At 39.2% G+C, this 17,919-nt stretch overlaps 1 protein-coding gene across 1 annotated transcript in view; it reads left to right on the top strand.

Moving 5' to 3' along the window:
• cep128 (centrosomal protein 128) overlaps positions 1 to 17,919 on the top strand; it is a 49,859-nt gene that overhangs the window by 15,403 nt on the left and 16,537 nt on the right. Inside the window, exons 12-18 of the mRNA XM_066694286.1 lie at positions 69 to 229; positions 3,219 to 3,569; positions 4,647 to 5,297; positions 6,863 to 7,027; positions 12,666 to 12,842; positions 14,762 to 14,821; positions 15,582 to 15,774. Of these exons, the coding sequence (XP_066550383.1) occupies positions 69 to 229; positions 3,219 to 3,569; positions 4,647 to 5,297; positions 6,863 to 7,027; positions 12,666 to 12,842; positions 14,762 to 14,821; positions 15,582 to 15,774 (1,758 nt within the window). The remainder of the gene's footprint in view (positions 1 to 68; positions 230 to 3,218; positions 3,570 to 4,646; positions 5,298 to 6,862; positions 7,028 to 12,665; positions 12,843 to 14,761; positions 14,822 to 15,581; positions 15,775 to 17,919) is intronic.

The following is a 17,919-nucleotide window of genomic DNA, read 5'->3' as shown; positions in this document are numbered from 1 at the left end:
CATCTTGATAGTGGGCTTATGCAACGTCAGGCGTGTGTGAAACCTCTGGATGTGGTTTGTGTCGGTAGCAAGTCAACGGTCAGAGCGCGAGAAGCAGGAGCTGGAGAAGCAAGTCCAGGAGCTGAGGCTGCAGCTCGGGCGCAGCGCGGTGATGTCTGAACTGGACGAGCTGAAGAGGGCCATCGAGCGCAAAGAGAGGGAGAAAACGCAGCTCAACGCGCACATCGAGGTAAGCAGAGATTTCTTTGTGTTTCATAAGGTTCTTTGGTCAAACGTGAAGCTGGTATGTGATTGATCTAGTACAGCAACACTAAAATGGGTTAATATTTGAGAGTGGAGAGTCAAATGAGTCTTGCAGTATTTGCACACAAAAAATTAAATAGAAAGCATTTTATCCCCTGCACTTCAGAAGTAATTCTATTCAAAGTACTTTAGTATGAGATACGATATGCTGAAATCTGTCAACAGGCTTTGTATTGTATTTTAAATTCGGCATACCTACTCCAAAAATGCAATTAGTCTCAATATAGAGGGAGATGAAAGTCACAGATTACGCAAATCCTTTTCCACTCAGTTTGTTCTATTGCTAAATCTCGAAACATTTTCAAATCAGTGAAAAGTGAATTGGTACTCAAAGCTGAACTCTCAACAAAATTAGAATTTTATTTTACAAAGCACGTTCAGCTGCAGAAGAATCCTGGGGTTTTTGCTATAAAAAGAAATTTTCAAACTTCATTTATAATTATGCATTTTATGAGAACACATTTTTCAGGTGCAAAGCAACAAATCTAGACATTACAAAGTTAATATTTGTTTCACTTAAACTTTGGGAAAACTAGCTAAAGTTTTGTTTGGAAAAAGAAAAAAAGAAAATCGTATGTTGTTATTCTACTGCACAATCTCTGCACAAATTGCAATATTATGATGGTGACTATGAACTTCATGCTGAAGAATATTAATTTTCTATTAACCCATTATGCAACAAACAAAACAACTATATCTTTTTTTTTTTATAGAAATCAACTTTTATTTGTACTTTATTTTGTTCTGTTGTCCTCTAGTGGCAGTTGCAAAAACTTCAACTTATTAAAATGACCTGAATTAGTGACTGAATCCCAGGGAGCAGTGTGTCTGAAGAAGATGCACATAAACTGATTAACAAGAAGATAACATGTCTTTGGTCTCCTGGAGGGATTACTTTTGCATGTCTCAAAATGAGGTTAGCATGGTTTGCATTGAAGTATTGTCATTTTTACAACAGCCAGCACTTTTCCATTGTGCAATTATGAACTATGTTACTTGTGCTAAAGTGCGTCTCTGCACACCTGTTGTGTTAATGAGAGGTAAATTAACTATTTGATGATGGTCTACTCATTGAAATGTGCCCTTTCCTGCCCGCTGTTAATCAGACAATATGGAATAAAGCTGGGACATATAACATCCTGAGAGGCCAATAAACATGTCGGGAAGTTGCTCTGCATAATCCAATATATAATTTGTATCGATATATCATGTAAAATGCTAGCAGGTCGGCCCAAGATTCACTAGAAAATAAATATTGTTACAGATATAAACTTTTTTTATGATTGCACTCATAATAAACTCCATAATGTTATAGCACTACAGCGGAAATCTGTGATTAAGGATAAAAACATTTATTCATTCTTAATAGGGCTGTGCAATGGGGTTTATTACTTTGAAGCATGTTTTGTTCTCTTTTATTTGTATTTTCCTGTAGTGGTCTGTATTGTAATGGAGGAAGACTCTGGGACGTTGTCTCGAAGGGTGCATAAATCAGCTCATAAATGCTTCTTCACTGCGATGGTTTTATTACCGATTCTCAAAGATACAGCTCTTAAAAGTCTCCAGAGAACATCAGCTCTGTAGACCAGTTTTGTACATTTATTATTAATCATCAAAAGTAATCTGCATGAACACAGTGGAATGAATGTGTCCTGTAACATCTCTTCATGGGTGGACAGATTTCTTGCCCTCTCCTAAAGAAAATTTTATGTTAGCTTAAAGAAAACTTGTTCATAAGATTTTATCAAACAGTAACAATAAAACAAAAAGTGAGATTTCTAAAAGTTAAAATGCTGTAAATAATGGCTGATTTGTTTTGAGAGTGTTTATGGATGGTTGGAAGAGTTATGGATGGAAGGCATAGTTTTATTCTAATTTTATTTAATTGTGTTAGTTGTATGTGTACGTCACTCTGCCCTTCTCAATGTTACTGAACTTTATTCTGGTACTAAAACCTATATCAAGGTCTAATTGTTGTGTAAGAAAATGTTGGAATGTGGAAAAGCATGGCTTGCTCTCCGAGTGAGTTCCCAGCTCAGAAAAACAAATGCAATCAGTTGCTGAAGGTTTCTACTCTGACGTTCAGTATCAGCATGGCGTTTTTATACAAACAAGGTCTTGTTTGGGGAGATAAGCCCAACTGTACTTCCTCAAAGAGGAGAGTTCCTCACGGAGTCTATGAATATGCATTAGCCTTTTGGCCCATTTTTATCCATTTATAAACATTACAATTTACATGGGTTAAAAGGCTAATTTGTAAAAATTATATATATATATATATATTATTGAATTGCAGAAGCTGGCACTGTGCAATAAACTACAGGCATAATCCTATTAATACCTAATTTCCATGGATAGCTGACTCAAATTTTCTAAGAAGGAGCCGATGACTAAATTGCAGGTTTCATAAACTCAAGTCATTGCATACAATTAATATGTGGCAAGATAAAGCAGTAATAATAATAATGTGGAGCAGCTCAGTGTAAGAGTGTAAGGCATTGTAGTTCATTATATTGTTTTAACCAATATTTTGTTAGAGGTTTAGTCATTTGTAATTTGTCTTCATTCCTAATATCTCTCTACATTCTTTAAAATATTTTGACCTGAATTTTTTGGTTTTACCTAATTAAAAGCAAAGTGGTATTCAGTAATAGCATTAGGAAGCTAAGCTCTCTTCACTATTAGCTGGTTGTTCCAGGAACTGTAATTAAAAGTAATACATTTACATCTGGAAATATTTTACAGTAAGTTCTCTCAAGCACTGTATTAAAAGTCTGTGAGTCAGTTCGTAACTCTTCGGTCCTCTGTCAGAAATGGCACCTTGAATCATGCATTGGAGTCTAGGGGTTGGTGGGCTTCTGCCATTCTCTCCCAGAGGAACAAAGACAACCAAACGTGTGCTTGTCCTCCGAAAGGCGCTGTCCTCAGACCTGGACAAGCGGGAGCAGCAGCAGTTGAGGATGCTGGAGCAGCTGAAGGAGATCCAGAGCCACTCCGAGCAGAGCGAGGTGGACAGCGGGCGCATGGCGCTGCGTGTGGAGGAGCTGGCCGGCCAGCTAAAGGAGTCCAGGAGGGAGGCGGATAAATACCTGGGCATGGTGAAGGAGGCCGAGGCGCTGAGGGAAGAGAGCGAGAGGAGGAAGGAGGACCTGAGGGCCAAAGCCCAGGAGTCCATCAAGCAGTGGAGGCTGAAGTGTAAGAAACTGGAGCGGGACCTGGAGAAGCAGACCGGGGTGGCGGAGCTCATGACGGAGAAGAGCAGCCAGGTCAGATAGTGATCTTTTGTGTTTTTGTGTCTTTTCTAAGCATTTTATTATTTCTATTGAGTCTTTGCAGTTCTGAATGTCTCCCCTTCCCTACAGTACTGTTTTTCTGTGTTAAACACTTGTTTCCTATTTGTGCAAGTATGCTATGTTGGCATAAAACCAATTTTTTCTATTCTTGGTGAAGTATTTTGGTGAAGTAGTACAAGTATGAAGACTTTTTATTTTTCATTTATACATCCAAATCCCAGTGACAAGGCAGTGTGGCAGAGATTGACAAAGCAATTTGTGTTGTTTTTCTTCAATCGAAAACTTTCATTTCCTCTCTTCAGTGTTTAATATTGCCGGCGAATGGGAAAAGTGCTTTAGTTGAGGAACAATCATGTGTTTTCCGTGCCACGTCCCCGGATGATTTGGGGATTTCTATCACCATTTATCAACGCAGTGCCTTTCAAGGACTTGATTTACAAAGGGGATTGCGTTGAGAAATGCCGTCTGGGGCTTTCGATTTCACAAACTCTCCAAGGTTCATGAGCACAGAGCTATTGCACGGCAGTGTGTGAAGTATTGTTGGTTTTTAAGTTTGCTGAAGTAAAAAAAAAGAAATGTGGAATACATAACAGGTCACACACACAAGATGGAAATTGTGTAGTACATATAAGGTTTCTATATATATGTGCTGTATAATATGAGAGAGCAGACAGTCATTAGTGATTGTATAATATGCCTTTGATATACTCCAGTCTCCACCTAAACACCAGCGCTGTATTTTTTATTTGTTTTACTCACACTACCCACACTCAGTGAGTGCTGTTTGTTGGAGGTGTGAAAGTAATTTAGGTGTCAAATCTTAATTCATATATTTTATATCTGTGTCATGCAATGAACCAGTTTGTGCAGGTTTATAAATTATGCAGCCAAAGGAAGTTATAAGTAGGATTTTTTTAAATGTATTCATTACTGTTAAGAATGTGAATTAGCTACAAAACTAATAAAATATGTATTTCTCACCATGGTGACTTAAATCTTGAAAATAAAATGCTATAATTAAGTGGTAATAACTTAATTAGCTTTTCCTAGGTGCTGAAAGAAAAGGAAAGCCTCCAAGGGCAATTCCAGATAGTCAGCCATCAGTTGGATAACCTCCGCAAAGAGCTGAGCGATGTCCTGTCAAAGCTGGCACACAAGGAGGAGGAGGTCCACTGCAAAGACGTGGAGCTCAACGAGACCAGGGCGCGGCAAATGAGCCTGGAGCACGAGATCCGGGAGGCAAGGGACGTGGCCTGTAAGCTGGAGAGTGAAGTGGAGAAGCAGAACCTGTTGCAGGTGCAGCTGAAGGACGAGAACCAACGTCTGGAGAGCGAAGTTGACGCCCTGAGCAGAAAGAGGGAAAAGGACAAGGAGACGGTCCTGGAAATGCAAGGGGCCATCAAAGACCTGAGCGCCATCCGAGCCAATTTGACCGACAGGCTGGCTGAGGAGGAACGGGCCAGGAAGGAGCTGAAGAGACATGTGAGCGAGCTGCAGCACCAGCAGGACTCTGCTCAACAGGAGCTTGCCTCTGTGGGCCAACAGCTGAAGCTTGAGAGGGACCTGCACCAGAGGGAGCTGGTGGGACTGAGAGCGGAGCTGCAAAACGCAAAAGTGAAGCACGAAAAAAACTTCCAGGAGGCACTGCAACTGTTCAGACAAGAGAGAGACGAGCTGGAGATCCACCTGAGAGATTTGAAGGTAACTCTTGAATCAGGTTGAGCTATAGGCTTGATGTCAAATTCAGTTCCATTCATTTAGGTTCCTATTCCAAATTTTCAATTTAGAAATAATCCCAATGTAAACCATCTAAGAAAAACAATCAAGTGTACAAATTAGATTTAGATCGAGAACTTGATTTTTGGTAAACACTTTGTGCTTGGAAGAAGTTAGAACATAAGAAAGTGTCCAATCGAGAGGAGGCCATTCGCCCCATCGTGCTCGTTTGGTGTCCATTAATAAATTAGTGATGCAAGGATCCTATCCAGTCTGTTTTTGAATGTTCCCAAATTGGCTCGTCAGCCACATTGCTGGGGAGTTTGTTCAGATTGTGATGCCTCTCTGTGTGAAGAAGTGTCTCCTGTTTTCTGTCTTGAATGCCTTGAAGCCCAATTTCCATTTGTGTCCCCGGATGTGTGTGTCCCTGCAGATCTGGAAAAGCTCCTCTGGTTTGATGTGGCCTTTTATTATTTTGAAGAGTTGAATCAAGTCTCCACATAGTCTCCTCTGAGGAACTGAACCTCTTCACCCTGGAACAGTCTCTCAGTAGGACATTCCCTTCAGACCTGGAATAAGTCTGGTTGCTCTCCTCTGAACTGCCTCTAGAGCAGCGATATCTTTCTTCAAGTGTGGAGCCCAGAACTGCACACAGTATCCAGATGAGCTCTAACATTACTGCCCTTGTTTTAAATTCGACACTTTTGATAATAAGCCCCAGCATTTTGTTTGCCTTTTTTATTGCTTCCCCACATTGTTTGGATGGGGAGAGTGATGAGTAGTGGAATAGTACTTATACCTCTTCTGAACTGGGAAGATGTATGCAAGTATCTCATGAAGAACTTGTGACTATAAGATGTTTTCAAAACAAAACATAAAAGCTGACTCTTACCATGTGTGTCATGTTAAATGTTAAGTTCTTTATTTATGTGTATGTACTTATGGCACCCATGGCGAAGACCTAGTTAAATTGGGGACACTGTGCTGTGTGTGTGAGGTGAGTCATGCACTCAGGAGGTTGTTATATTAGATCCCACTTGCATTGTCGACGACCCACAGGGATGGCTGTATTGGCCCGTGGCTTTTGAGTTTTACAAATGCACAGTGATCCCTGCTGAGCAGTTGCCCAGTGAGGACAGCCGAGATGAAGCCCCCTCTGGGCTCATTAGCTCTACAGTGTCTGTTCTTTGGATTGATTGATTTTGAAGATCTTGGCAGTTGTGGTTGCACATTGGCAGTCAGATATCCTGGTCAGTATGTCGGTCGTAGGAGTCGGGATAACATCCATTTGATCGCTCTGCTGTGGAGAGAAAATGTGTGAAAATCTCACCTTATAGCAAACCAACATCATCAACAATGTTGATATTGTTTTAGATGGTTAAATGTATGACTCAATATGGTCTGATGAGATTAGATGGCCAAGCAGATGCACACATATGCCCCCCCCCACACCCCGATGCACAGAGAGAGAACGAAAACAAGAAAACCTGACAATCAACCTCACACAGAAGCTGATGGGTCATTTGTATGAGCTTTGCTTTATTCCTCAGGCAGAAGCAACAGTGGACAAAAACTTGGTTAAAGCTCACCGCCGGCAGCTAGAGAAGATGAAGATTGAATGTGACAAACTGACAGAGGAACTAACCCAGAGAGAGGAGGAAAACACGAAGCTGAGGAGGAAGTACCAGCTGCTGAAGCAGGAGCTGGAAGAGAAGGTGAGTTCACCTTAACCCCGTGCACGGCTTCACTGTGGTGGTCCGGTACTGCACAGGTCACTGAGATGGTTTCCTCTCACGTTCTGTCGATTCTGAAACATTGTTGCAGAAGGGCATCTGTTTCTGTGATCTAGTATTTATTCTGATGTATATTCACATTTTTACATCAAACTTGAGGTTAGTGTCTCATCAGTACTGGGCTCCTACCACTAGGTCACACTGTTGTATTTAAAAGCCCTATCTAAGAAATGTATACCGCAGAGACAGCTCTATTTTTCCCTTAACATCACATAGCAGGCTTTTTTCCTCCCCTTCAAATTATGCAGTATCAATTACTGCAAAAAAAAAAAGGAAGAAAAAATAAGTTTCCCATGAATTTTTTAAGCAGCAATGTTCACACAGAAGGAAGCAAATGCTTTTTTTTCTCTAAATAGGAGCATTGCGCCTGAGGTAAATGTACAAAGTCGTCTGGGGACCTTGATTATCATTTTTCCTTCATGTTGCACAAGCAGCTGGTCGGCAATTTTCTCTGTCCATCCCTCCTCCTCCATCACACTTCTCTGTGATGATTTCCTCTGTACCTCGCAGTGCACTGTTCCTCACAGATTGCCTGTCTCATAGATGTCCCCCAACTCTCAGGGCCTGCGTTAGGCCGTGTTGGGAAAGCTTATCATTTTTTTGGGCTCATTGATTCCTTCCTTAGGTTTCTCTAGGAAAAATATCTGACTCTGGTTAAGAGCGGCTTATTTTATTTTATTTCATTTCATTAAACCACATTCCAAGTGTAGAGTTCAGGGCCATAAAAACTGTGAACTCTGGCAACAAGCCTTACTGCAGCTTGTGTATCAAACTCATCTGGCGCTTCTTGCCCAGGTAAAATGGACAAACAGTGGATTATCTTCCTTGCCAAACCTACCAGCTCGTGTGAATCACAGATATCACAAAGTCTTCTCCGGCCTGGCAATTTTATACTGTAACCAAACTGCTTTACAAAATACCAGGGATTCTCTTTGTTAATGAAAGACCTGATTAGCATATCTATGCTACCAGAACTCCTTTTTAAACAGTATTTCTTTAATTAACAGTTAAAGTCCAGAGACTTCTGTTTTTTTTCCTGTAATAGTTACTAATAGTTCCTGGACTATTAACTATTTAAACTTAGTTGCTGTGTTTTGTATTATTATACAGGTTTAGTTTTTCCCTGTCGATGAACCAGACTATCAAGTAATTTCCCTGCAGGATGGGGAACCATTTCAGTTTTCGTGAGTAGGTTCTGCCTATCTAAATAAATATAATGGTATGAAATATTAACGGCTGAGATGCTTCCCTTTTATCCTTTGGCATAGTACCTCCTCGTAAACCACATCTAATGGTTGCATTGTTGCTCTGCACTCTCACGTATTGTGTGGATGTTATGCGACCGGTGTGCAGAAACAGGTGCTTTCAAGTTCGATAGTCACGGGCACAGAGGTCGTCCCCAGGAAGACTGGAATAACGTGCTATTGAAAATTAATCCAATTGAGTGCAGATGTCATTTCAAACATTTCAGAGCTGCTTGTCTGCAGCGAATTCAGATGAAGCAATGCGATAACCCCCCCCTCACACACACACACACACACACATACACACACACATCTGTGCAGGGACATTGTAATCCACAGCAAATTGCTTATTGACCGTGACTGTGGCTTGATCCCATTTTAAACACCTGTGGAACAAGCTAAGAAGACAGTTCCTCCAGTTTTAACGGCCCACAGAGACCAAACACACTGTTCTGCAGAGTGAATGAACTAACGTTTCCTGGCTCCTTATTGACGGCCTTGCTACATCCCTCTGTGTAACTCACAAAGCATATTCTCTTTTTTTAGTTTTTACTTCTTTCTGCCACATTTTGAACACCCCTTCATCTGTAATCCGATCGAGGGCAGCCCCGTTCTGTCTCACGAAGAAACGGCCCAGTTTGGATGGGCTCCTGTCACCTAGGAGATAACGGAGAACACAGCCAGCATCTGCTTGGCCTCGGCAGCAAACGAAATGAAGCATCCAAACTCTCACTAAGTTTTCACTATAGTGCACTATAATGCAACCCCCCCGCCCCGCTGTGCTGTGAATCTGAGCCAGCACACATTTCGGTAACTGCCTTGGGTTTTTCCGCACAACTCGTGTTTAACTCTCTGATGACACTCCCCCCCCACAGTACGCAGCATGTACAGATTGTGTTAACGTTAATGACTTCCACATGTGCTTGAGTAAAGTATTTTTATAAGGTAATATTTAATTAAAAAAAAGTTCCTTGCACTACTTCACCCTGATCCACATCTGCACGACCACTCAATATTTTTGTTGACACACTGTAAATTACAGAAAAAACTATAATTCTTTATGTATATGACCTAAAAGTTGGCATTTAAATGTTTTGATTTTGTGAGATGTACACATCATTAATCCAAAAAATATATATAATAATAATCTAGGACTGCAAGTTCCTTCGGAGGCGTGCTGTGCGTTATGTTTTCTGTTATATAACCCATTTAGCAATGATTAAAACGATCACGTAACTTTCAATGTAAGTATACTTATAAGTGTTGCTCTTTTTTTCCCCTTCTGAACATAGTTACCAAACATAACAAAACCATGGAATGACAGTTACTATGGCGCTTTAGTGTTTTAAACTTTGAGACTTGACAAAGGGAATAGTCTGTACGGCAGTCTGATGAGACGAGTGCAAACGGTCAGACAATTTGAATGAAATTACATCAATGACTTGTCCGTTTAGTTGGGAGTGGGACCTTGATTGGCGGGTAGACAGTGTGATCGGCGTGATGTGATTAGAGAGCGACAGCGACAGGTTAAAGTGATGCGTCTCTGTGTACGGCACTCTGTTCTAAGCGTGAGATAACCTCCGCAGGCGACGCGATTTAATAGAACAAATTGATTTCTTTGGGTGATTGCAGATTGTACATTATGTACCATCTTTAAAATTCAAGAGCTTTTTATATCTCTATAAACGCTCCTTGTTTACAAGTTCATAATTTGGAGGGTTGACAGTGCGGAGAGGTGACCGTGTTTTTCCTTTGTGTTTTTACATATCTTTGGACTTGATGATAGCCTTAGCCACTAAGCGCACAATGCATGGAGGGACAATGCAACTCACTAATGATTCAATCTCCTAACTTCAAACGAAGCAGTGGATATTCTGTATATTGAATAATGTATGTGTCGTTCCTGTTGCTGTGGCTGGCTTTGGGATGCCTGGTTGTGATTGGTTTTGGGCGAAGCGATCTGCACATCATCGCATACTTTTCATGTTGTTAGAGTTCATGTGATATCTTTAATATTTATAATATGGTCGAACCCCATTGAGGTACAGTTGGCTGGTAAGACCTATAGTTATAATCTCCCAGATGTTACATTAAAGATCTCCTATTCTTATAATCTCCCAATCTTTGAAACTTCATACGCCTGACCTGGTATTCCAGGTTTCACAATGTTATAACTGCCTGCCTACTTTTCTCTTGAAGGATTAATTTTGTCAAAAGTGAAATAATAAGTAAAATTTGAATGGTGTTTGGGAGAAATTCACTCTCTTTAAAGGCTTACAAGCAACACTCATGACTAGAATGAATCAAAATGTTCTGCCAAAGCAGTTTATTCAATAGTAATGCAGCACTCTGGAGACGAACAGTCGGGAAGAGGAAGACTCCTCCAAAGTTTTTCTGAAGACATGATATTATTTTAAAGATTACTCCCTACATTGACGTCAATGAGGTTACTAAACTACCCCAAACTTGATTGCTAACTTCTTTGTCCTTTGTTCACTATATGGCCTTGGATGAAATAGTTTTCCTTGAAGTCAGCTAAAAACATACTGTACTGAACCTGGCCTGCCCGGAGCAACATACACAGCTGAAATTCACACCTGGGTTACACAATCTTCCTACAACAGTCATACAAATAAAGTATGTCTTATGGTATGCCAACTGATAACAAAGTGATCACCTGCTTAGATCATCAAGAGACCCCACTCCCACAGTCTGTGACCCCAGCGCCTGCAGACGTCTGTTCTTTTTTCCACCATCAAGCTCATTCCCCTGTGGTTCTCTTCTCATAATTATGTTCACTGTAAGAGGTATAGAAGAGTTTGTCGAGATTCCCTTCATTTCGCATCTACTAAAGACATATTGAAGTTATATCTGGAGCACAAATGTCAGCCTTAAGTGTGTATCAACTTTCAGCTTTTGCATAAATATTAATTTTAGCTTGCTGAAGAGGAGAGGCTTAATGAGATCCTGAATTCCTGGATTTAGAGCATGATCGCTGATATTTCTATTCATAAAGAATAACAGGTGGTGTGGTTTAAAGACGTCAGATGTCACTTTCGACTTAATATGTCCTGCTTATAGTATTTCAATCCAAACAAAGGAAAATGTACACTAATTAATACTTCAAAAAAGCAGCACCTGTCTTCTAATATGTCCTGTGGGTATTTGGAAGCTACGTCTCTTGTGCGGGGCTTTAGTAATCCCATGCATGATGATTATTGTAATGTAGGCTTTCGGATCAAGGACCACACAGGCGAATGTGTGTGACCTCATGGAATCATTGAAAAATATGTATGCGATTTGCTAATTTAGAACGGTCTCTTTTGCCATGTTATTAACCCCCCAAAAAGGGCGTAGGACCATTTGTATTGAGGACTACTGTAGTTTTTATTGTTTTATTTTTTTTTGCCTCTGCCAGCATTATTAAAAGTTTAGCATCTTTGAATGTCTGCACAGGTTGTAAAAATTAACTTTGATAATGTCTCATCCAGACGGGCAACAATGTGGCACACAGCCAGCAGACAGGTGACCTCGACTGATTTAAGCAGTAAAAACCTTTATTTAGTTATTGATTTACTTGCATATAATGTGGCCAATTTGATGACTCATTATTCCAAAGCAATGTGGAACTGCTAATTGCTGATCTCGCCAACCTGCCACGCATGACCTGTCCTGGCAGGAGGAACCAAAGAGACCGGGCACACTTTCACTCCACCAACGGACATAGGTTGTGATTCAGCCTAGGGCTGATGCCCATCTTGATGATAAAGCCTGGGGAGACTATTGTGTTTGAGGAATGAAAGCCTCAGCTGGGGTTTTCATTCCTTAAACGCAATAGTCTGTGAGGATAGATGATCCCTGACTTCTTTCCACCCCATGTATTGCACCCTCAGACATGAAGCTTTTCTCCTTCTCCTTCTCCTTCTCCTTGAATATCATATACAGTTATTTTAATCATTGTAATTCTTTCTACACTCGCTGCCCTTCAACATTCATAAAAAAATATATATAAACAAACGTACAAAAATGCCATCCCCGGTCTCCATTCTCGTGCTTGTCACTCTCGCACAAAATAGCCTTCAGGGCAACTAAATAATTTCATATAAGCCATCCAAAGTAGAACATCGCTTTTTTACGATGGAGAATATTATATCTGTTCTGTTACATACAAGTTACAAAAGACGTAGTGATGTAACAAATGTAGTATGTTTGTTTAGGGAGATGAGAACATCTGCTGGGACACTTGATATCAGATCAGATTAAACTCCAGGTTTAAAATACTTGCTGGATTGAAACTTCTTTTCTTTTTGTTACAGGGGAAATTGATCACCAGCGGAGACGACCGCGTTAGAAGGATGGATGAAGCGATTCTGGAGCTCAGAGAACAAATTGACTGTTTGGAGACGGAACAGGAATCCATACTTCGCACCATAGGAACCGAAATTGACTCTGCGTGTGAAGTTTTCGCTCGGGACTCGGATGAGAAATTCAAAGTAATTACCTTTTCTTTCAGTGTTGTGCATTGCCTTTAAATGATGTCTTTACATGTATTATTATTAAGATAAGGGGATATTATAGTAAGTTCATTAAGATTGCAACTGGTCCTGGTCACTTAGGCTGGCTGTTTATGTATTTTTACGTCACTTTACATCAGCCGAAGATACACAGAGTGAAATTAACATTCTGTCGCTGAATGCTTCCTCTTGTATCGTCGTATTGTGCTAATAATCAAATAAGCCTGTCGGAAATCCTGTTGTTGGAGGTATCCCTACATTTTCTGTCAAGGTGATGTTTAGCTGAAATACAGATCTTGTGTAAAAGCTGCCAAAGGTTTTCTTCTGACTGCATAATGACCCATATATATATTTTTTTTTCGTTTTTTTTTTCTCAATTTAGCTGTAGCATTCAATTTATAACATAAATGCAGTGTAGCATGAGAGACAGTCTGGGTAAACGAAGACAGTTTCTCTAAATTCTGCAAGTATTCAGTGGCTCATTTGCAAACCAGTTAGACTCTGAAGTTGACACCCGTAATAACCTGTACGCTTTTTCTAATGGTTGCATCTGACTGTCGAAACACCGTGTTTGACCCTCGCGAATTTCCACACGGCACTGTTTTGGTCCACTGGTTTCCAACATGGTTACTTAACGATCCGACAAGATGCTGCGTTTTGTCAGTCGCTTGCAGTCCGTCCGCTGTTATCACAATGTATGGAAAGTATGAGAATGCTCCCCCTCATCGTTAGGAAAACAATCGGAAGATTTGGAACAGCTCAACACACGGCAGACAAAGACCATTCTGTGCTCATCTTGGAACCACTGAGGATATTGAATACAGGCCTTGACCCTGGCTGACATTGAAAAAACATCTGAAGGGGAATACAGACTAATGTGGGATGACTGTAATTTATACACACATGTTATGTATGTGTTTAAGATAATTACTGAGAATTATAATGACTGCAAACATCTGGGCTACCCTCATTTTCTGTTCAGTTCTCTTGGTTTTGTGTATCCTTCAAACTAATGGCTGTGAGATTTGAGCTTTCCCAAAGAAGCTGCCAATTGTTTCATAGGAACACTCCATTCTTAAAGTTAAAAGCAGGCCAATTGAAATGGTGGATTATCAACTTTTTCAAGGATACCCATAAAACATTAAAAAATATGATTATTATTGCCAGAATATAAGAACACTGCATTTGAGATTTCGTCCCGTCCCGTCCCCCACCACACACACATTTATTGTTCATGGGGGGGGGGGATTAAATGCTGCTGGGATTTTAGTTTTTTATTATTATTTTGTTTAAGTAAAAGATTATATACAACAACAATGCATTTAAGCTGTCAATTTACAAAGAGATTACCTCGTTACCATCCCAAGTCATCTGTTCTTTGCTGTGTAATGTCGTGTTTTGTATTAATGTTAAAATATGATCATATAGGGCCTATATAAGTTTATATACTATCTTCAAGTCTGTATTTAAAAAGGAAAACAAACTTGGAATAACATTTTATTGGATTTATACACATGCAAAATATGAAGTATTATCATGCAGATATTAAATACAAATCATTCATTTCAAAAGCATTTATGTAGAGTTCACTTTTGCAATTTGTATGTGTAACTGATCTTTTGAGAGAATCATTAAAGTAATTGTGTTGCTCCGGAGTTATATTAAACAGTGCAATAAAGAAAATTGATGTTGGCCATTGGAAATGTATTAGCAATCATCAGATTGAATTACATTAACAGAACATAAAGACCGTCTGTTACAAAGCTGGCTGGATGTCTTCCTCCTTTCATTTTATCCTCGTGTAAGTGATTATTTGTTAGACCATCGCAAGCTTAGTCAGATAAAAGCTTTTTAGCTAATGTGTTTGTCCTAAAAACGAATTTGCACTTTGTTCTCAGGTAATATCCCTAACACCTGGCCTCCAGAAGGACCCACATCGCTGGCTGGCAGAGATGAAGGTGTTCAAATGTCAGAATTACTGATACCTTGTTAGTTTGTCTCTTCATTGTCAGTGCTTCAGCTTTAAAGAGCAGTGTTCAGAGCAATGCAGAGTATCCCAGGCTTTATTTTCTGAACCCCACTATTAGCTCTTGAAGGTTTTAAAGTAAAATCATATTTACAAAAAATATGTCAACATGATAAGAAGTTCATAATTAAAATAGTTAAAATGGCCATAGAAATGCAATTCCTGAGGAATATCTAATGCACCAGCATACTTGGTTTTGCAACTTGCTGTCAAAGACTCTTCCACGAGCCTCAGAAAAACCTTTAACCTGAAAAAACAGTGATGAAATTTATTTTAATATGTTTTTCCCCCCAAATTGAATGTATCTGATTAATTGGATTGTGTTTTTAAACCAATAAGGTAGCAGGTAATTTTCTTTGAATACGTAAAATATGAAAAATGTATCCCGCAGAATACCTGAACGTGAGTATGTTTCTCACTCTTCCATTCAGTTCCTCTTTCGCTGATATTAGTGGATTTAAAATTGCACTGTGAACTGACTTGGGACACTAGTGTACGAATAACCAAAACAGAAATTCAGATCTGATTCTTTTTAATGGTCGGGAAGACTCTGAGTGGGTTAACATGATTGGGTTTATTATTAAATTGGATGTCTGCCTTCAAGAATTTTTTTTTTTTTTTCTGTACTGGTTCTCTTGCTACACATCCCTGCCTCGGTTGTGTGAAACATGCCTGTTTGTCGTTTGGCTCAGACAAAGCTGCAGTGGCTGTGTGAAGAGGTGAGGGAGAGAGAGGGTCAACAAAAGAAGCTGAGACGTCATCTGCAGCAAGGCCGAGAGCAGCTCAAGGGCCTCAAACAGAATAAGGAATCTGAGCAGCAACTTCTGATTGAGCAGATCTCAAAGCAGGAGCAGCTGCTCGAGGAGATCCACAAAGAAAAGAGAGGTAATGTCGGTGGTTTTACATTTTTATGTGGTTTTCTACAGAACTAATTACACTAAAGCATTATCTTGGGCCATGGCTAAAGCTTTACCATCTGAACAACTTGGTAAAGGTATTTACATACATCTTTTATACTTCACATTGATAAAAACATAGTATAATGGCCATTTAAGCATAGTAATAATATAATACTGATTATTTCAGTAATCTTTTTCTGAAAACTCCTGCTGTACTAAGAAGTACGATCCCTCCAGTTCATGCATTCCCCATGTCTCATAGGAACATGTGGCCTAACTTTACAGACACAGCTGCCTGTCTGTGAGTAAACACAGAGGTGGTACTTTATTTCATTGTACAGAGATCTTCCTAGATGAGAAAAATCAATTGCAGGCTAATGCCCCCATTTACACATACAGTCATCTCCTTTAAAATTATAGATTTTTGACTCTCGACACCCACAGAATTGTGTTTAGTGTAGAAAACTAAATCTTATCCATAAGTATTCATAGCAAATCTATATATATTGACTCCATACAGAGAGTGACTCTGTAGCACTGAAGATAGTGAAGTTGTGCTCTGGATTCAGAACAGATATGTTGCTGGTAAAATACTGCAATAACAGACCATTATAAAGGTGAATATTTTTTGTCCTCATGAGAATTCCTGTCAATAGGTAATTGTGCCTGTTTAGAGCCATTACTTGTAGTGTAATTATATAAATAATGTGTAATATGGACTAGAATATAAAGACTAGAGGACTTTCCCAAACTCAACGTTTTAACAGTTGAGTACTTCTCAGCGTTTCTCAAGAGCCATTTCTTTAGCAGAGGGTACCTGAAAAGAGAGCTCTTTGTAACAAACAGTTGACATCATATCTGACGTAATAATTCTAAGCAGCTTAATAGTAAATGAATTCATTCAGCTGTTGGCCTGTATTTATTAGTGGTTTAAAGGGTTTCAACATCGCTGGAACAATGTGTTGTAATTATAGTGTACACTCTGTGGGATAAGCACGTTCTTTCTGTTACTGGTTCTGCTGTCAATACATTGTAGTTAACGCACAATATTGACGTAAGAAGCAGTTTCTGGTATGTGGGACTTTATTGTTGAGGTAATGCAATGGGAATGTCAGAATTGAACTATTAAAAATGCTTACTTAATATATGTATCGGGCTTAGGATGCTTCCTATGGCAAGAAATATTGAACAAAAAGTACTCGTGCAATCTAGCAATTTGTTACAGTGTTTAACAAAATAAGACTTACTTAAAAGTTCCATTGTTAGTAATATCAAATCTGAGTGTAGAAATATATCGGTTGCTTTATGTGACCTCTTTCAGCCACCACTCGAAGTTAACCAATAGCGTGTAGAGACACTCCCGCGCATCTCCTGGAGACGTCCTGCAGGTCCCAGCCAAATTCCTTTCTCCCTCTTGCAGTAAATCTAGGCATGCTGACTGCAACACTTTTGTGTTTGCCTGTATCGTACACTTGTTTTAACATGGATCTGAAAAGGAAATATATATTTGGATACTTGATTACCCACACTAACAGTAAAATATTGAATTGTGAAGCAGTGCAAAATTCAAAAGCAGCAGACGGCACACTAAAGTTTACAAATAAGAAATCCTCTATGTAATGTTCGTTGCTTTAAAAGTTTAGAAGGACCAGGTTACGCATTATGTTAGTATTTATATAAATATGAAACATTTTACAGCTACTAACAATTAGTCACAACATAAACATTTAATCAAATATTAACCTTTGCAAAATTGCATTGACATATTTAATACAATCCTGATAAAATAAATATTTTGCGCAACAGTAACAATAATTAGAGATTTGTTTATACAGATTGCTCAGAGATTAGGCCTGATATCAATACATTATATCAAAATCTGAAAGCTTTTCCATTTAAACCAGAATATCCTATTAATACATTAATGAATAGCCTACAGAAAACAAATGTTATGAAAGGTCAAAACTGACATTTAATGTGTATATATATATATAGATAGATAGATAGATTGTATTGGAATTATCATTCTAAGCATTTTTATTATCATTGTGTCTGTTCATTTATCCGCAGTCATATTTCTTTGAATATCACCTGTTAAACTACAGTTTGATAACATTCAATGTAATATTGC

Source organism: Amia ocellicauda, chromosome 21, assembly GCF_036373705.1.
Source record: "Amia ocellicauda isolate fAmiCal2 chromosome 21, fAmiCal2.hap1, whole genome shotgun sequence".
NCBI classification, from domain to species: Eukaryota; Metazoa; Chordata; class Actinopteri; order Amiiformes; family Amiidae; genus Amia; species Amia ocellicauda.
Note: the sequence above shows the minus strand (reverse complement) of the source record. Positions and strands in the feature narration are given on the sequence as shown.